This window comes from Chamaea fasciata, unplaced genomic scaffold, assembly GCF_029207755.1.
Source record: "Chamaea fasciata isolate MVZ Bird 193981 ecotype frontalis unplaced genomic scaffold, bChaFas1.0.hap1 SCAF_357, whole genome shotgun sequence".
In the NCBI taxonomy this organism is placed as follows: Eukaryota; Metazoa; Chordata; class Aves; order Passeriformes; family Sylviidae; genus Chamaea; species Chamaea fasciata.
In genome coordinates, this window is record NW_027094442.1 from 1 (window position 1) to 20,063 (window position 20,063).

At 61.5% G+C, this 20,063-nt stretch overlaps 2 protein-coding genes across 2 annotated transcripts; one reads left to right on the top strand and one right to left on the bottom strand.

The window, feature by feature from the left end:
• The first annotated feature begins 9,076 nt into the window (after positions 1-9,076).
• C1QL4 (complement C1q like 4) lies at positions 9,077-12,377 on the top strand. The gene is made up of 2 exons (XM_066208583.1): positions 9,077-9,601; positions 12,198-12,377. The coding sequence occupies exons 1-2, from the start codon at positions 9,080-9,082 to the stop codon at positions 12,375-12,377; spliced, it is 702 nt and encodes a 233-aa protein (XP_066064680.1). The 5' UTR covers positions 9,077-9,079.
• Positions 12,378-15,056: 2,679 nt separating this feature from the next.
• Positions 15,057-19,918, bottom strand: PFDN5 (prefoldin subunit 5). The gene is given in 8 exon segments (XM_066208582.1): positions 15,057-15,414; positions 16,245-16,350; positions 17,304-17,318; positions 17,320-17,343; positions 17,345-17,380; positions 17,917-17,947; positions 18,206-18,308; positions 19,824-19,918. Coding segments are annotated over 8 exon segments (465 nt in total). The 5' UTR covers positions 19,897-19,918; the 3' UTR covers positions 15,057-15,337.
• Positions 19,919-20,063: the final 145 nt, after the last annotated feature.

A 20,063-nucleotide genomic window follows, 5' to 3' on the forward strand; every position in this document is an offset into this window, starting at 1 on the left:
GGAACCCCATTGGAACCCCATTGGAACCCCATTGGAACCCCATTGAAAACCCCATTTACACCCCATTTACACCCCATTTACACCCCATCCACCCCAAATAATAAATCCCAAATAAATCCTGAATCCCGAATAAACGGGATTTATCCCCGCCCTGCCCACGGCAGGGGCGGATAAAAAAAAAAAATCCCGAATTTATTTTCGGATATTTTATTTTAAAGCCCTCCCCCCCCCCTCCTCCCCCCGCCCTAACTGGGGTTCCTGCCGCCTCCCAAACCCCAAATCCCAAGGAACGAATCCCAAATAAATCATCGGATCCCGACGAAATCATTAAATCCCGAATAAACGGCGGCGGCGGCGGCGGCTTTAACCCGAGCTCATCCATCTCCCGGCCCGAGAAGCGGCGCCGGGCGGGGGGGGGAGGAATAAATCCCAAATAACCCCCCCGGGAGAACCCCCCCGGCGCCTCCGGAATCCTAAAGAACCCATCGGAAAGGATGAATCCCGAATAAATCGGTCATTAATCCCAAATAAATAATTAATGGCGAATGAACGGCGTTTAACCGGGTGTTAATTGAGCGGGGGGGGGGGAATAAATCCCAAATTCCGCCCCCCCCCGGAGCTGGATCGACGCCTCCTGAATCCTAAATAACCGATCCCAAAGAATGAAATCCCAAATAAATCTCGAATCCCGAATAAATCGGTCATTAATCCCAAATAAATAATTTATCCCTAATTAATGGGATTTAACCCGGGGGGGGGGAATAAATCCCGAATTTATTTTATTTTAGAGACATCCCCCCCCCCACCCTAATTGGGCTTCCTGACACGTCCCGAATCCCAAATCCCAAAGAATGAATCTCGAATAAATCCCGAATCCCAAAGAAATCCGTCATTAATCCCAAATAAATAATTAATGGCGAATAAACGGGATTTAACCGGGTCCTGGGTGCGGGGGGAGGAATAAATCCGAATTTATTTTATTTTAGACCCCCCCCCGCCCTAATTGGGCTTCCTGACACGTCCCGAATCCCAAATCCCAAAGAATGAATCCCGAATAAATCGGTCATTAATCCCAAATAAATAATTAATGAATAAACGGGATTTAACCGGGTCCTGGGAGCCGGGGGGGGTGGGGGGGGGGGGAGGAATAAATCCTTTAAAAATCCTAAAAAAATTCCTAAAAATTCCTAAAAACCCCCCCCGGGACCCCCCCAGCCCCCGGATCGGAGCTGCCGACACTGCCTGGAGCCCAAATGAAGGAATTCCCAATAATTAATTCGTTCCCATTAATTAATCCGTTCCCAATAATTCACTCCGAATAACTGAGCACAAATAATTATTAAGCAAATAATTAATCACAAATTGGCCGTCTCCGTGTCCCCCCCCCCGCCTTGTCCCCGTGTCTCCCCCCCCCCGGTGTCACTCCCTGTCTTTGTCACCCCCCCCCCCGATTTGTCACCCCCGGATCTGTCACCCCAACCGTGTCCCCCCCCCGGATCTGTCACTCCTGGATTTGTCACCCCCCCGATGCCACTCCCATGTCACCCCCAGTGTCCCCCCCCCATGGATCTGTCACCCCCTCCGTGTCCTCCCCGGATTTGTCACCCCCCCTCTGGATCTGTCACCCCCCCCCCCCGTGTCCCCCCCATGGATCTGTCACCCGCCCCACCCCCCGAATTGTCACTCCTCGGTGCCACCCGCGTGTCCCCCCCCCCCAGATTTGTCACCCCCCGAATTGTCACCCCCCCCGAATTGTCACCCCCCGAATTGTCACCCCCCCCGAATTGTCACCCCCCTGCATTTGCCACTGTCACCCCCCGAATTGTCACCCCCCGAATTGTCACCCCCCCCGAATTGTCACCCCCCCGGCTCTGTCACTGTCACCCCCCCGCAGATTTGTCACCCCCCGAATTGTCACCCCCCGAATTGTCACCCCCCCGGCTCTGTCACTGTCACCCCCCTCAGATTTGTCACCCCTCGCGTCCCGCCCCCCTCGTTCCGGGGGTCCTGGGGGGGCGCGGTGGCAGCTGGTGACCGAGCGGGTGACCGAGCTGGTGGCGCTGTCCCCGCGCGGGGGGGGGGACACGGCGACACGGGGACACGCCTGATGCCTTATTCATGGCCTGGGCCACCTGCGGGGGGGGACACGAGTGTCGCCTGTCCCCAAATCCCCCCCCCGGGGGTCCTGGGGGGGGACACGAGTGTCGCCTGTCCCCAAATCCCCCCCCCGGGGGTGCTGGGGGGGGACACGAGTGTCGCCTGTCCCCAAATCCCCCCCCGGGGGTCCTGGGGGGGGACACGAGTGTCGCCTGTCCCCGAATCCCCCCCCCGGGGGTGGGGAGGGAGGGAAACTGAGGCAGGGAGGGGAGGGACACCCCCTCCCCCACCCAGGCCGGGTGGCATCAACTGAGGGACCCCCAAAAACGGAACTGAGACCCCAAAAATGGGGCTGAGACCCCAAAACTGGGACCGAGACCCCAAATCTGGGACTGAGACCCCAAATCTGGGACCGAGACCCCAAAACAGGGACTGAGACCCCAAAAATGGGACCGAGACTCCCAAAATGGGACCGAGACCCCAAAATCTTGGACCGAGACCCCAAAAATGGGGCTGAGACCCCCAAAACTGGGACTGAGACCCCAAAAATGGGGCTGAGACCCCAAAAATGGACCCAGACCCCAAAACTGGGACTGAGACCCCAAAAATGGGGCTGAGACCCCAAAACTGGGACCGAGACCCCCAAATCTGGGACCGAGACCCCAAAATCTGGGACTGGGACCCCAAATCTGGGACTGGGACCCCAAAACTGGGACTGAGACCCCAAAACTGGGGCTGAGACCCCAAAAATGGGACCGAGACCCCAAGAATGGAACTGAGACCCCCAAAAATGGGGCTGGGACCCCCAAAACTGGGACCGAGACCCCCAAATCTGGGACCGAGACCCCCAAATCTGGGACCGAGACCCCCAGAACTGTCCCCGCCCCTCCAAAGCCCCCAACCCCCGCCCCCCCCGGGCACAGGGACAGAGCTGGGCCCCTCCCCGTCCCCCCCCTTTTTGTCCCCTCTGTCCCCACCCCTGCCCCCCCCCCGCCGCTAATTAGGGGCTTCCCCCTCTCCTCGCCGCTAATTAATTCTCTCATTAACGCCCCCGGACGGCGGCTCGGGTGGCGCTGTCACCGCTGTCACCGCCCCCCCCCCCCAGAAATTAAATTAAAATAAATAAAAAATCGGATTTTTATTTTATTTTTATATTTTTTTTGTCGGGTTTTTTTTTTTGTTGTTGTTGTTGCACAAACACGGCCGGGAGCGGCATCGATCCCGAAATAAATCCCGGGAATGATGGATCGGGGGGAGAAGGAAAAAAAAAAATAAAGATCCGAGAGGGATCCGAGACCTTTTTGGGGGGGGGGGGGGGGGTTGGTGGCGATGGATTGTCCCCGAGGGGGACGCGGGGACAGCCCGGGGAGGGGACAAAGGGCGGGGGAGGAGAGGGAGGAGGAGGAGGGAGAAAAAAGGGGGAAAAAAGGTGTGAAATAGAGACGGGAAACAGAAAAAAAACCACAAAAAACAGGGGAAAAAAAAAATAAATGGGAAGCAGAGAAAATAAAAAAAAAAACGTGGAAAATATTAAAAAAATGAATAAAAAGCACATGGGATGCACAGAAAATGGATTTTTAAAAAAAAAATACATGGAAAGCAGAGAAGATGGGAAAAAATACGTGGAAAAGAAATATTAAAAAAAAAGGAGTAAAAACTGCATGGGAAACGGATGAGGAAAGACACGGGAAAGAGAAAACGGGTGAAAAGCGCAGAAATTTCATTTAAAACTGACGGGAAATAGAGAAAAGGCGCAAAAAGCGCACGGGGAAGGGCAAGGAGGAGCAAAATGCGCAGGGAGAGCAGAGGAAATGCACTGAAAACGCACGGGCTGCTTCGAAAAGGAATAAAAAAATACCCGGAAAACGCAGAAAACGGGGAAAAAAAACCACGGGGGGAGAGAAAATCCGTAAAAAGGAGACGGGGAACGCAGAAAAGGCGTTAAAAGCACACGGGGAACGGAGCGCGTGTGAAAAGCCGCGCGGAAAATCCGGAAAACGTGCAAAAACCCGCGTGGACAATCCGGAAAACGCGCAAAAAAAACGCGTGGAAAATCTGGAAAAAGTGCAAAAAACCGCGTGGAAAATCTGGAAAACGTGCAAAAAAACCGCATGGAAAATCTGGAAAACGTGCAAAAAAACGCGCGGAAAATCCGGAAAACGTGCAAAAAACCGCATGGAAAATCTGGAAAATGTGCAAAAACCGCGTGGAAAATCTGGAAAACGTGCAAAAAACCGCGCGGAAAATCTGGAAAACGTGCAAAAAACCGCATGGAAAATCTGGAAAATGTGCAAAAACCGCGTGGAAAATCTGGAAAACGTGCAAAAAACCGCGTGGAAAATCCGGGAAAACGTGCAAAAACCGCGCGGAAAATCCGGAAAACGTGCAAAAAACCGCGCGGAAAAGAGAAAATGTGTTCAAAATCCCTCAGGAACGGCGGGGAAAAGCACAAAAATCCACAGGGGAGTGCGCGGGAAACGCGGGAAACGCGCACACGGAGCTCACACTCACACACAGAGCTCACACTCACACTCACACGTGGGACGCAAACAGGGCTCACACTCACACGCAGCTCACACACGGGATGTACACGCGTGGCCCGGGCTCACACGTGTGCACGGAGCTCGCGCTCACACAGAGGTTGCACGCTCCCGCGGGATGAGGCGCGTGCACAGAGCTCACGCACCCAGTGCACACACGCAGTGCACACGCGTGTGCTGAGCACCAGCGCTCGGGTACTCAGAGATTGCACACTCACACACACGATTGCACACACACACGCACACACGGGGTGCACGCACGGCCTGAGATCACACACACACACACACAGAACTCACACACGGCGTGCACACGTGGCCTGGGCTCACACTCACAGAGCTCACACAGGATGCACACGCACGGCCTGAGCTCACACACGCGCACAGAGTTTACACACACACAGGGGATGCACACACGCGCACGGAGCTCACACTCACAGAGCTCACACGCACACACAGAGCTCACACACGGCACGCACACACATGGCCTGGGCTCACACTCACACACAGCGCTCACACAGGATGCACACGCACGGCCTGAGCTCACACACACTCACAGAGCTCACACGCACAGAGCTCACACTCACACACAGAGCTCACACTCACGCACAGAGCCCACACGCACAGAGCTCACAAAGGATGCACACACGTGCGGTGTGAGCTCACACTCACACACAGAGCTCACACTCACAGAGCTCACACACGCACTCAGAGTTCACACTCACACACAGAGCTCACACATGCACACAGAGCTCACACGCACACACAGAGCTCACACTCACGCACAGAGCTCACACTCACACACAGAGCTCACACATGCACACAGAGCTCACACGCACACACAGAGCTCACACTCACGCACAGAGCTCACACTCACAGAGCTCACACTCACAGAGCTCACACTCACAGAGCTCACACTCACACTCAGAGCCCACACTCACGCACAGAGCTCACACTCACAGAGCTCACATGCACACACAGAGCCCACACTCACACTCAGAGCCCACACTCACGCACAGAGCTCACACTCACAGAGCTCACACTCACAGAGCTCACACTCACACTCAGAGCCCACACTCACGCACAGAGCTCACACTCACAGAGCTCACATGCACACACAGAGCCCACACTCACACTCAGAGCCCACACTCACGCACAGAGCTCACACTCACAGAGCTCACACTCACAGAGCTCACACTCACACTCAGAGCCCACACTCACGCACAGAGCTCACACTCACAGAGCTCACACTCACAGAGCTCACACTCACACTCAGAGCCCACACTCACACACAGAGCTCACACTCACACACAGAGCTCACACTCACAGAGCTCACACTCACACACAGAGCTCACACTCACGCACAGAGCTCACACTCACAGAGCTCACACTCACAGAGCTCACACGCACACACAGAGCTCACACTCACGCACAGAGCTCACACTCACTCACAGAGCTCACACTCACAGAGCTCACACACGCACTCAGAGTTCACACTCACACACAGAGCTCACACTCACACACAGAGCTCACACATGCACACAGAGCTCACACACACAGAGCTCACACTCACGCACAGAGCTCACACTCACGCACAGAGCTCACACTCACGCACAGAGCTCACACTCAAAGAGCTCACACTCACAGAGCTCACACTCACAGAGCTCACATGCACACACAGAGCTCACACTCACAGAGCTCACACTCACACACAGAGCTCACACGCACACACAGAGCTCACACTCACACACAGAGCTCACACTCACGCACAGAGCTCACACTCACAGAGCTCGCTCACACAGACCTCACACTCACAGCCCTGCACACGAGCCGTGCACATCCCCGGCCCCGCAGCCCTGCGCGGACACGAGCAGGCCCCACACACGGACACGCCTGCACCCCACACACGCGTGTGCAAAGCCCCCCGCCCCCCCGGTCCATGTGGGAGCCCCGGGGCACGGGGGGTGCGGGGGGCCGAGCCCCCCGTGCGGCGCTGAAGGGACCCCAGAGCCCCCGGGGAGGGCGCCCCAAAGACCCCCCAAGGCCCACCCCCGCCGCCCCTCGCACACTCACCCCCCTCTTGCACACCCCCAGCCCCTCGCAGACCCCCAGTGTCCCATTGCACACCCGCCCTCTCAGCGGGCCCTTGCACACCCCCGGGCTTTGCACACCCCCGGGCTTTGCACACCCCCGGGCCTTGCACACCCGCCCTCTCAGCGGGGCCTTGCACACCCCCGGGCTTTGCACACCCCCGGGCTTTGCACACCCCCGGGCTTTGCACACCCGCCCTCTCAGCGGGGCCTTGCACACCCCCGGGCTTTGCACACCCGCCCGGTGCCCCCCCCGCCGCCGGCCCCTCCCCGCCCCCGCCGTGCCCGGTGCGGGTCGGGCGGAGCGGGGCGGGCGGAGCGGGCCGGGCTGCGGACACCGGAACCGGCACCGGGGGCCGCAGGTACCGACACCGGGGGCTCCGGGGGGATCCGGGACCGGCACCGGGGGGATCCGGACTGCGGGGGGACCGGGAGATCCGCGGGGGGACAATCCCGGGATAATTCCGGTGGGAAAATCCCGGAGAAAATCCCGGGGGGGACAGGGCGGGGACAATCCCGGGGGGGACAATCCCGGGGGGGACAAACCCGAGGGGACAATCCCGGGGAGACAGAGCGGGGATAATCCCGGGGGAACAATCCCGGGGACAATCCCGAGGGGACAATCCCCACCTGTCGCTCTCAGGGAACTTGGGGAGAAGTTGCCTCGCGCGTCGGGGCCACCGCGGCTCCGTCCCGGTTCCGTCCCGGTTCCATCCCGGCTCCAGTGGCGGCTCCATCCCGGCTCCGGTCGCGCTTCCATCTCGTTTTCATCCCGGCTCCAGTGGCGGCTCCATCCCGGCTCCAGTCCCGGTTCCATCCCGGCTCCGGTCCCGGTTCCATCCCGGCTCCGGTCCCGGTTCCATCCCTGCTCCGGTCCCGGCTCCAGTCCGGTTCGGTCCCGGTTCCGGCGGCGGGGCCCCGGCGGCTCCATCCCGGCGCCGGTTACATCACCCGCTCCCGCCCCGGCTCCGGTCCTGGTGCTGCGGGAGCTCCGCTCTGACTCCGCGTCCGGCCGCGCTCCGGGCTCCGGTTCCTCGGCTCCGGTACCCCGGCTCCGGCCCCTCGGCACCATCGGCTCCGGTTCCGGTACCGCTCCCGGCCCCGCCGCCGGTCCCGTCCCCGGCCACAGCCCCGCCGCGCTCCCGGCCCCGCCGCCGGCTCCGCCCGCGGCTCCGGGGCCGCTCCCAGCCCACCCCCGGCCACAGACCGGCTCCTGAACCCGTTCCTCATCCCATCCCCGGGCCCGATCCCACCCCCGGCCCCGATCCCATTCCCGGCCTCTGATCCCATTCCCGGCCTCTGATCCCATCCCCGGCCCCCGATCCCATTCCCAGTTCCCGATCCCATCCCCGGCTCCCGATCCCATCCCCGGCCCCGATCCCATTCCCGGCCCCCGATCCCATTCCCGGCCCCGATCCCATTCCCGGCTCCCGATCCCATCCCCGGCCCCCGATCCCATTCCCGGCCCCTGATCCCATTCCCGGCTCCCGATCCCATTCCCAGTTCCCGATCCCATTCCCGTTCCCGATCCCATCCCCGGCCCCCGATCCCATTCCCGGCCCCTGATCCCATTCCCGGCTCCGATCCCATTCCCGGCCCCTGATCCCATCCCCGTCCCCGATCCCATTCCCGGCTCCCGATCCCATTCCTGCCCCGTCTCTGCTGTGGGTCCCATCCCCGGCTCCACCCGCAGCTTCTCCTCCGGCCTCGGCCCCGTTCCCGTTCCCGGCCCCGCTCCCAATCCCATCCTCGGCCCCGTCCCCTCTCTGGGTTTCCCCGCCGGCTCCACCCGCGGCTGCAGCCGCTGTCCCTGTCCCCATCCCCGTCCCCATTTGTGTCCCCAGCCCCATCCCTATTCCCAGCCACATCCCTCTCCCTGTATCCCCATCCCTGTCCCCATCCCTGTCCCCATTTGTGTCCCCAGCCCCATCCCCATTCCCAGCCACATCCCTGTCCCCGTGCCCCCATCCCTGTCCCCATCCCTGTCCCATCCCTCTCCTCATCCCTGACCCCATTCCCATCCCAGCCCCATTTCCCGCCCCTGTGTCCCCATCCCAGCCCCATCTCTCTCCTCATCCCTGACCCCAATCCCATCCCAGCCCCATTTCCCGCCCCTGTGTCCCCATCCCTGTCCCCATTTCCCGCCCCGTCCCCTGTCGCCCGTCCCCATCGCAGCCCCATTTCCAGCCCGTGTCCCCATCCCAGCCCCATCCCCGTCCCCTCCCTCCCCGCGTCCCCCCTCCCGGGGCCACCATCGCTCCCAAGGGCGACCAGGACCCGCTGGCGGTGGCCGCGTCGCGGCTGCAGCGGCGGCGGCGGCGGCGGCGGGTGGCCGGGGTGGCCCTCGGCGTGGCCATGCTGCTGCTGCTGCTGGTGGCCATCCCCCTGCTGGTCCACGGCTCCAGGGGGGGGACGGCCCCCAACAACCCCTACCAGATGTTGGGCAGCTGCCGCATGGTCTGCGAGCCTTACCCCGAGCTGCCGCCGCCGTCGCCGCCGCCCTTCGCGCCCAAAGGAGAACCGGGACGGAAAGGGAGAACCGGCCTCCGCGGCCCGCCGGGACCCCCGGGACCGCGGGGACCACCGGGAGAAGCGGGTCGGCCCGGTCCGCCCGGCCCGCCGGGACCGGGACCCGGCGGGTACATCCCGTCCTTTTACAGCCCGAAAATCGCTTTTTACGCCGGCCTGAGGAAACCGCACGAAGGTTACGAGGTGCTCAGGTTCGACGACGTGGTGACCAACGTGGGCAACTACTACGAGCCCTCGAGCGGTAAATTCACCTGCCCGCTGCCCGGCATTTATTTCTTCACCTACCACGTCCTGATGCGCGGCGGAGACGGCACCAGCATGTGGGCAGACCTCATGAAGAACGGGCAGGTAAAAGGGGGGAAAAATCCACTCCCCCACAAAGGTTTTCAGCCCCGGGGTTTAGCTCTTCCAATTTCAAGGTGGTTTTGGTTTTTTAAAAAGTCGGGGAGGGCGGTTTTAACCTCGCGTTTTTACCCCTCCGATTTGCTCCCCGAGGTTTTCACCGCCGCGTTTTTAGCCCCGGGTTTTATCTCCTGGTTTTCAGCTCCCGGGTTTTAGCTCTAAAATTTCCAGGTTTTTAAAGCCGGGTTTTGGTTTTTTTGGTTTTATCCTCGGGTTTTTACCCCTCGGATTTCCTCCCCCCGGTTTTCATCCCTTGGTTTTTTCAGCCCCGGGTTTTCAGCCCCGGGTTTTTCAGCCTCTGGTTCTTAGCTCGGGTTTTTAGTCCCGGTTTTCATCCCTCGGTTTTCATCCCTCGGTTTTTAGCCCGGGTTTTCGGCCCCTGGTTTTCAGCTCTAAATTTCAGCCCCTCCGTTTGCAGCCCCGGGTTTTTACCCCTCGCATTTCAACCCTCCGGTTTTCCCTCCGAGTTTTTATCCCCGGGTTTTCATCCCTCGGATTTCAAACCCCCGGTTTTCATCCCGAGTTTTTAACCCCGGGTTTTCATCCCCCGGTTTTTCTCCCGAGTTTTTATCCCCGGGTTTTCAGCCCTCACATTTCAACCCCCTGGTTTTCATCCCGAGTTTTTAACCCCGGGTTTTCTTCCCCCGGTTTTCCTCCCGAGTTTTTATCCCCGGGTTTTCATCCCTCGGTTTTCATCCCGAGTTTTTTACTCCCGGGTTTTCATCCCTGGATTTCGGCCTCCGGTTTTTCCCCCCTGCGATTTCACTCCCCGGGTTTTCCCTCCCTGCTTTTCATTCCCGAGTTTTCCCTCCCGGCTCAGCGGCCTCGGGTTTTGTTGTTGTTTTGGCCCGGGTTTGGGTCTGGGCGGTTTTCGGTTCTCATCCGGGTTCGATCTGATCGTGATTTCCCACCCTCGGTGCTGCTCCATCCCAAACCCTCACATCCCGTTTTCCCCGTCAAATCCCGAATTCCCGTCCTGCTTCCCCCAATCCCTGATTTTCCAGCTCCAGTTCCGCATCCCATTTCTCCCACCCCAAACCCTCCCAAATTCCCGTCCTGCTTCCCCCAGTCCCTCATTCCCCACCCCCACAATCCCATTTCCGCCATCCAATCCCACCCCAAATCCCATCCCATCCCTCCCCAAATTCCCATTTTTCCCATCCCATTTCTCCCATTCTCCTCTCCTCCATCCCTGATTTCCCAATCCCAAAATCCCATTTCCCCCATCCAATCCCACCTGAAATCCCATCAATCCCCCCACAAATTCCCATTTCCCTCCCCATTCCATTCCCCATCCCCAGATCCCATTTTCTCCATCCAATCCCCCCAAATTCCCATTTCCCCACTCTCCTCTCCCACATCCCAGATTTCCCATTCCCACATCCCATTTTCTCCATCCAATCCCCCCAAATTCCCATTTCCCCACTCTCCTCTCCCACATCCCAGATTTCCCATTCCCACATCCCATTTTCTCCATCCAATCCCCTCCATCTCTGCTCCATCCACCCCAGTATTCCCATTCCCGTTTTCCCATCCAATCCCTCCCCCGATTCTGTTCCTTCTCAATCCCACAATCCCATTTTCCTCATCCAATTCTCTCCCCAATTCCCATCCTTCCCTCCCCTCATCCCTAACTTCCCATTCCCAATCCCAAATTCCCATTTTCTCCTCTCACTCCCCGATTCCCCAATCCCAAAATCCCGTTCTCCTCACCGAATCCCGCCCCAAATTCCCACCCTTTCCTCTCCCCCCATCCCTAATTTCCCACCCCCAATCCCAAATTCCCATTCCCTGATCCTTTTTCCCTCCCCAATTCCCATTTTTCCCCCCCCATTTCATCACTCGCTGCTGACCCCGAGCCCGGGACTCCCCCAGGGACCATCCCAGATCAATCCTTGTTTGTTTTCCTTGTTTTCCCTCATTTTTCCATGTTTTTCCCGGAATAAAGGGGTGGGAAAAGTCCGGGATGAGCTAACAAAGGGAGCGGGGGGCGGGGGGGGGGGCACAGCCCCTGTCCCACCCCTCCCGGGAATCTGGGATGGGGAAAAATGGGAATTTAGGGAGGGATTGGATGGGGAAAATCAGGAATGTGGGGTTGGGAAATCAGGGAATGGGGGGCGGAGGGGAAAAGATGGGAATTCGGGAGGAATTGGGTGGAATTTGGGGTGGGATCAGACGGGGGAATGGGATTGTGGGATTGGGGAATCAGGGACGGGGGAAAGAACGGGAATTCTGGGGATAAAGATGGGAATTTGGGGATAAAGATGGGAATTTGGGGGTAAAGATGGGAATTCGGGGGTAAAGATGGGAATTCGGGGGGCAGAGATGGGAATTCGGGGGGCAGAGATGGGAATTCGGGGGTAAAGATGGGAATTTGGGGGTAAAGGTGTGCCCGGTGTGGGGGGGTGACACGGGGGGGTGACAGCCGTGTCCCCCCGCCAGGTGTGGTCCCGCTGATGTCACCCCCATTCCCAGGTGACAGGTGGGGGGGTGTCCGGTGTGGGGGGTGACACGGGGGGTGACAGCCGTGTCCCCCCGCCAGGTCCGGGCCAGCGCCATCGCGCAGGACGCCGACCAGAACTACGACTACGCCAGCAACAGCGTCATCCTGCACCTGGACGTGGGCGACGAGGTGTTCGTCAAGCTGGACGGCGGCAAAGTGCACGGCGGGAACACCAACAAATACAGCACCTTCTCGGGGTTCATCATCTACCCGGACTGAGCCCCGGGACCCCCCAAAACCCCCCCGGGACCCCCCAAAACCCGGCACCTTCTCGGGGTTCATCATCTACCCGGACTGAGCCCCGGGACCCCCCCGGGACCCCCAAAACCCCCCCGGGACCCCCAAAACCCCCCCGGGACCCCCAAAACCCGGCACCTTCTCGGGGTTCATCATCTACCCGGACTGAGCCCCGGGACCCCCCAAAACCCCCCCGGGACCCCCCAAAACCCGGCACCTTCTCGGGGTTCATCATCTACCCGGACTGAGCCCCGGGACCCCCCCAAAACCCCCCCGGGACCCCCCAAAACCCGGCACCTTCTCGGGGTTCATCATCTACCCGGACTGAGCCCCGGGACCCCCCAAAACCCCCCCGGGACCCCCCAAAACCCGGCACCTTCTCGGGGTTCATCATCTACCCGGACTGAGCCCCGGGACCCCCCAAAACCCCCCCGGGACCCCCCCAAAACCCCCCCAAAACCCGGCACCTTCTCGGGGTTCATCATCTACCCGGACTGAGCCCCGGGACCCCCAAAACCCCCCCGGGACCCCCAAAACCCCCCCGGGACCCCCCAAAACCCGGCACCTTCTCGGGGTTCATCATCTACCCGGACTGAGCCCCGGGACCCCCAAAACCCCCCCGGGACCCCCCAAAACCCGGCACCTTCTCGGGGTTCATCATCTACCCGGACTGACCCCCGGGACCCCCCAAAACCCCCCCGGGACCCCCAAAACCCCCCCGGGACCCCCCAAAACCCGGCACCTTCTCGGGGTTCATCATCTACCCGGACTGAGCCCCGGGACCCCCCAAAACCCCCCCCGGGACCCCCCAAAACCCGGCACCTTCTCGGGGTTCATCATCTACCCGGACTGAGCCCCGGGACCCCCCCGGGACCCCCCCGGGACCCCCAAAACCCCCCCGGGACCCCCCAAAACCCCCCCGGGACCCCCCAAACCCCCCCAAATCCCGGCACCTTCTCGGGGTTCATCATCTACCCGGACTGACCCTCCCCGGTGACATCGGTGACAGCCCCGTCCCCCCCCCCCCCCCCCGGCTCCGCCCCGCCCTGATCACGACACGCGCGACATCGCCCCCCGTCCCCCCCCCCCCCCCCGCATGGCAGCACCCCCCGAGGGGGGCGGGACGTCCCAGTCTGTCCCAGTCTGTCCCAGTCTGTCCCAGTTTGTCCCCAATAAAAGGCGCTGGGGTTGGCTGGCGGGTCTGTCTCTGCCGGGGGGTGACACGGGGGTGGCACGGGGGGTGACACAGGGGACATAGGGGAGGGGACAGGGGAAAACACAGCGGTGACACAGGGGACAGTCTGGGGGGGACACGGGGACAGCCCAGAGAGGACAGACAGGTGACACAAGGGACAGACAGGTGACACAGGACAGACAGGTGACACACAGGACAGACAGGTGTCACAAGGGACAGACAGGTGACACAGGACAGACAGGTGACACAAGGGACAGCCTGTTGGGGACACGGGGGTGACACAAGGGACAGCCTGTTGGGGACACGGGGGTGACACAAGGGACAGCCAGCCAAGGGGTTGGTGGCACCTCCAGGCTGACCAGAGATGTCCCCGCAGCTTTTGTGTCACCCCCGCGGTGTCACGCTTTGTCACCTCCCCCCGCCCGCGCTGGCTGTCAGCGGGAACAGCGACAGTGACAGCGACAGTGACAGACACCCGCCGGCTGTGCGGGGATGTCGCCACCCCCTTGGGGACACTCTGGGGACACTGCGGGGACACTGCTGCCACCGGGGCGGGGCTGAGGTGGGGCAGCGCCTGGTGGGACACAGCAAGCCCCGGCCCTGTCCCCACCCTGTCCCCAGCTTGTCACCACCCCGGCCCCGGCCCCGTCGCCAGCTTGTCACCAGCTCTGTCCCCAACTTGTCACCATCCTCATCTTCAGCCCCTTCCTGTCCCTGTCCCCCCCCGGTGTCCCTTTGTCCCCCCCCGTCCCCGTCCCTCCGTGTCCGTGTCGCTGTCGCCACCTCGTGGCCGCTGCCGGGAGGACGCGGCTGCCGGGGGGGGGGGGGGGGGCTCAGCCCGGCCGCGACCCCCGGGACCCCCCAGAGACACCCGGGACCCCCCAGAGACACCCGGGACCCCCCAGAGACCCCCGGGACCCCCCCAAACACCCCCCGGGACCCCCCAGAGACACCCGGGACCCCCCAAACACCCCCCGGGACCCCCCAGAGACACCCGGGACCCCCCAGAGACCCCCGGGGACCCCCAAACACCCCCCGGGACCCCCCAGAGACACCCGGGACCCCCCAGAGACCCCCGGGACCCCCCAAACACCTCCGGAACCCCCCAGAGACCCCCGGGACCCCCCAAACACCTCTGGAACCCCCCAGAGACCCCCGGGACCCCCCCAAACACCTCTGGAACCCCCCAGAGACCCCCGGGAACCCCCAGAGACCCCCGGGGACCCCCCAGAGACCCCCGGGACCCCCCAGAGACCCCCGGGACCCCCCAAACACCCCCCGGGACCCCCCAGAGACCCCCGGGGACCACCAGTGACTCCCCAGGACCCCCCCTGCCCCTGCCAGTCCCTAAATGTCCCCAAATGTCCCCAAATATCCCCAAATGTCCCCCAGAGCCCCGCCCAGGGTCCCCTCACCCCAAATCCGGGGGTCTCCCACCCCCCCAAAAAAGGCGCAGACCCCGCGGGGAGCCGCCCACTGTCCTTTATTGTGGGGACGGGGACAGAACCGGATTGTGGGGAGGGGGCTGCACCCCAAAACCTGACCCCACAGCGGATTGTGGGGAGGGGGCTGCACCCCAAATCCTGACCCCAAAACGGATTGTGGGGAGGGGGCTGCACCCCAAATCCTGACCCCACAGCGGATTGTGGGGAGGGGGCTGCACCCCCAAAACCCCCATCCCAGGATGGATTTGGGGCAGATTTTGGGGTGGATTTTGGGGTGTCCGGGGGGTATTTTGGGGCGGGGGCTAGGCCTTGGCCCCCGCCGGGACCCCCGGAGGCGCCGTCAGCTGCTGCAGTTTCTGTGTCATCATCTCCAGCACGGCTGGGGGGGCACACGGGGGGTCAGGGGCACCCCAAAAACACCGGGGGGGGTCCCCAAAAATGGGGAGGGGGGAAAAAGGGACCCCAAAAATGGGGAGGGGAAAAGTGGGACCCCAAAACCGGGGGGGACCCCAAAAATGGGGAGGGGGGAAAGGGGAGACCCCAAAAATGGGGAGGGGGAAAAGGGGACCCCAAAAATGGGGAGGGGGGAAAGGGGGACCCCAAAACCGGGAGGGACCCCAAAAATGGGGAGGGGGGTTTTTGGGGTGGTTTTGGGGGGTCCCAGGGGGTTTTTGGGGCGGGTTTTGGGGTTTTTTGGGGTGGGTTTGGTGTTTTTGGGGCGGGTTTTGGGGTTTTTGGGGCGGGTTTGGGGTTTTTGGGGCGGGTTTTGGTGTTTTTGGGGCGGGTTTGGGGGTTTTGGGGCGGGTTTTGGTGTTTTTGGGGCGGGTTTTGGGGTTTTTGGGGCGGGTTTGGGGTTTTTCGGGCGGGTTTTGGGGTTTTTGGGGTGGGTTTGGGGTTTTTGGGGCGGGTTTGGGGGTTTTTGGGGCGGGTTTGGGGTTTTTGGGGCGGGTTTGGGGTTTTTCGGGCGGGTTTTGGGGGTTTTTGGGGCGGGTTTGGGGTTTTTGGGGCGGGTTTGGGGTTTTTCGGGCGGGTTTTGGGGTTTTTGGGGTGGGTTTGGGGTTTTTGGGGCGGGTTTTGGGGTTTTTGGGGCGGGTTTTGGGGTTTTTGGGGCGGGTTTGGGGTTTTTGGGGCGGGTTTGGGGTTTTTGGGGCGGGTTTTGGGGTTTTTGGGGCGGGTTTGGGGGTTTTTGGGGCAGTTTTCGGCACCCACCCTGTTTCATGGCGTGTTTCTCCTGCAGGGCCGGTTGGATTTTCTCCATTTGCCGCGTCAGGAATTCGATTTTCCGCTTGAAAAACGCCCGGGCGTCCTCGGCCGACTGGGGGTGGGGAAAGATGGGGAAATGAGGGAAAAAACGGGGAAAAATGAGAAAAAACTGGGGAAAAACAGGGAAAAAATGGGGGAAACGGGGAAAGATGGGGAAAATCAGGGGGAAAATGGGGAAAAAAACGGGGAAAAAACAGGGAGAAAATGGGGAAAATGGGGAAAATCAGGGGAAAAATGGGAAAATGGGGAAAAATGAGAAAAGAACGGGGGAAAAACAAGGAAAAAACGGGGAAACGGGGAAAGATGGGGAAAATCAGAGGAAAAATGGGGGAAAAACGGGGAAAAATGAGAAAAAATGGGGAAAACCAGGGAAAAAATGGGGGAAATGGAAAAAGATGGGGAAAATCAGGGGGAAATGGGACAAAATAGGGAAATCAAGGGAAAATTAGGGAAAATTGAGAAAAATGGAGCGAGAAAATGAGAGAAAATGGGAGAAATGGGGAAATCAAGAAAAACGGGGTGGGAAAAAGGAGAAAAACTTGGTGGGAAAGGGGAAAAAAAGGGGGGAGAGGAGTAGGGAACGGGGAAAACTGGGAGAAATGGGAAAAATGGGATGGGGATGGGGAGAGCAGGCGGCGCAATGGCAGCAAACGGGGAAAAAAATCAGAGAAAATCTGGGGAAACGGGGTGGGGAATAGGGAATGGGGGAGAAACGGGGAAAACCAGGGAAAAACTGGGAAAACCAGGGAAAAACTGGGAAAACCGGAGAGAAACGGGGTGGGGGGAGGGTGGAAACCGGGGAGAGAACGCGGGGAAACCGGAGAGAACCGAGGAGAGGAAAGGAGAAACGGCCAAAGGCAGCCCGGGGAAGGAGGGGAAAACGGGGAAAAACGGGGAAAAAACGGGGGAAAATGGGGAAAAAGGGAGGGGAAAAAGAGGGAATGGGGGGGCCCCAAGCCCCCGAAAACCCCCCCCCGAGCCCCCCCCAAACCCCCCCGAGCCGACCTTCTCCACGTAGTTAGCCCGTGCCCACGTCCACCAGCACCTGTGCGCGTGTCCTGCAGCTTCCCCGGCACGTACATCTGGTGGGGGGGGTCACGGAAAACGGGGGGCACGGCGGGCTGGGGGGCTCACACAGCCCCAGGGGGGATCGGGGGGGGGCTCAGAGACCCCCAGGGGGGATTTGGGGGGATTTTAGGGGGCTCAGACACCCCCAGGGGGATTTGGGGGGATTTTGGGGAGCACAGACCCCCCCCAGATGGTTTTGGGGGGATTTTGGGGGGGCTCAGACCCACCCAGGATGGATTTGGGAAGATTTTGGGGGGCTCAGACATCCCCAGAGAAGATTTTTGGGGGGCACAGACCCCTCAGGGGTGATTTTTGGGGGGCTCAGACACGCCCAGGAGGGATTTGGGGGGGATTTTAGGGGGCAACAGACCCCCCCAGAGGGATTTTTGGGGGGATTTTTGGGGGGCACAGACCCCCCCAGGAATGATTTTGGGGGGCACAGACCCCCCCAGAAGGTTTTGGGGGGCTCAGACACCCCCAGATGGCTTTGGGGGGATTTTAGGGGGGCTCAGACCCCCCCGGGGGGATTTTGGGACCACAAAAAGGATACCGAGCTGGTGAGAGGCACCAGGAGATCCTTCCTGCAAAAAAAAAAGGGGGGAGGGAGGGTCAGGAGAACCCCAGGACCCCCCAAAACCCCCCCAGGGACTCCCCCGGAGGATTTGGGACCCCCCCCCCCCCCCAAAAAAAAAAAAACTTGGGCTCCCCAAAATTCGGAGACTCCCCCCAGATTTTAAACGCCCAGATCCGGATTTAGGAACGCCCTCGGATTTTTGGGGACCCCCCCGGATTTTTGGGGACCCCCCCCAGGATTTGGGGGTGTTTTTTGGGGTCCCTCACCCTCGTTGCCCTTGTGCAGCACGTTCAGACACTCCTTGGCCTCCACGAACTTGGTCTGCACCACCTTGAGCTGCGCCAGGGACGACGACAGGAACTCCACCTCCTGCTTTGGGGGGGATTCGGGGGGTCCCGAGGATTTGGGGGGGGGTCCTCGGGGGTCTGGGGGGGTCCCGAGGATTTGGGGGGGGTCCTCGGGGGTCCCAGGATTGAGGGGAGACCCCCCGGGATTGGGATTTGGGGAGGAGGGGGGGGGATCAAATGGGCTGAGCCCCGAAAGGGGAAGGGGGTTCCTGGAATCTGGGGGTGGGGGCAACTCAAAGCCCCCCAGAGACCCCCAAATTCTCCCCCCAGAGACCCCCCAAATTCCCCCCCCAGAGACCCCCAAATTCTCCTCCAGAGACCCCCGAATTCTCCCCCCAGAGACCCCCAAATTCTCCTCCAGAGACCCCCAAAATCTCCCCCAGAGACCCCCAAATTCTCCCTCCCAGAGACCCCCGAATTCTCCCCCCCAGAGACCCCCAAATTCCCCTCCCAGAGACCCCCAAATTCTCCTCCAGAGACCCCGAATTCTCCCCCCAGAGACCCCCAAATTCTCCTCCAGAGACCCCCAAATTCTCCTCCAGAGACCCCCAAATTCTCCCCCCAGAGACCCCCAAATTCCCCCCCCAAAGACCCCCAAATTCCCCTCCCAGAGACCCCCAAATTCTCCTCCCAGAGACCCCCAAATTCCCCCCCAGAGACCCCCAAATTCTCCCCCCCAGAGACCCCCTCAGGACCCTCCCCAAGACCCCCAAATCCCCTCAGAACCCTCCCCAAGACCCCCTAAAATCCCCTCAGGACCCTCCCCAAGACCCCCAAAATCCCCTCAGGACCCTCCCCAGGACCCCCGGGATCCCCTCAGGACCCTCCCCAGGACCCCCGGGATCCCCTCAGGACCCTCCCCAAGACCCCCAAATCCCCTCAGGACCCTCCCCAAGACCCCCAAATCCCCTCAGGACCCTCCCCAAGACCCCCGGGATCCCCTCAGGACCCTCCCCAAGACCCCCCAAATCCCCTCAGGACCCTCCACAAGACCCCCGGGATCCCCTCAGGACCCTCCCCAAGACCCCCCAAATCCCCTCAGGACCCTCCACAAGACCCCCAAAATCCCCTCAGGACCCTCCCCAGGACCCCCGGGGATCCCCTCAGGACCCTCCCCAGGACCCCCGGGATCCCCTCAGGACCCTCCCCAAGACCCCCAAATCCCCTCAGGACCCCCCCAAGACCCCCAAATCCCCTCAGGACCCTCCCCAAGACCCCCGGGATCCCCTCAGGACCCTCCCCAAGACCCCCCAAATCCCCCTCAGGACCCTCCCCAAGACCCCCGGGATCCCCTCAGGACCCTCCCCAAGACCCCCCAGATCCCTTCAGGACCCTCCCAGGACCCCCCAAATCCCCTCAGGACCCTCCACAAGACCCCCGAGATCCCCTCAGGACCCTCCGCAGCCCCCTCCATCCCCTCCCCCGCCGCACCCACTCTCTCCCCCACATCCCCCCTCTCTCCCCACGACCCCCAGAGCTCCCCCAACCCCCTTCCCGAGCCCCCCGAGCCCCCCCCCCGCCCCGCCCCGCCAGGACCCTGCTCCAGCTGCCCCTTGAGCATCTCCAGCTGCGGCAGCCCCAGCTCCCCCACGCTGACGGCCTGCGCCATCTTGGATCGCCCCGCCCTCAGCCGGGGCCACGCCCAGCGGCACAGCGCCCCCTGGCGGCCTGGAGGAGGCGCGCCCCCTGCACCGGCCAGCGCGCCCCCTGGCGGACTGGAGGCGCGCGCCCCCCTGCACCGGCCAGCGCGCCCCCTGGCGGCCTGGAGGAGCGCGC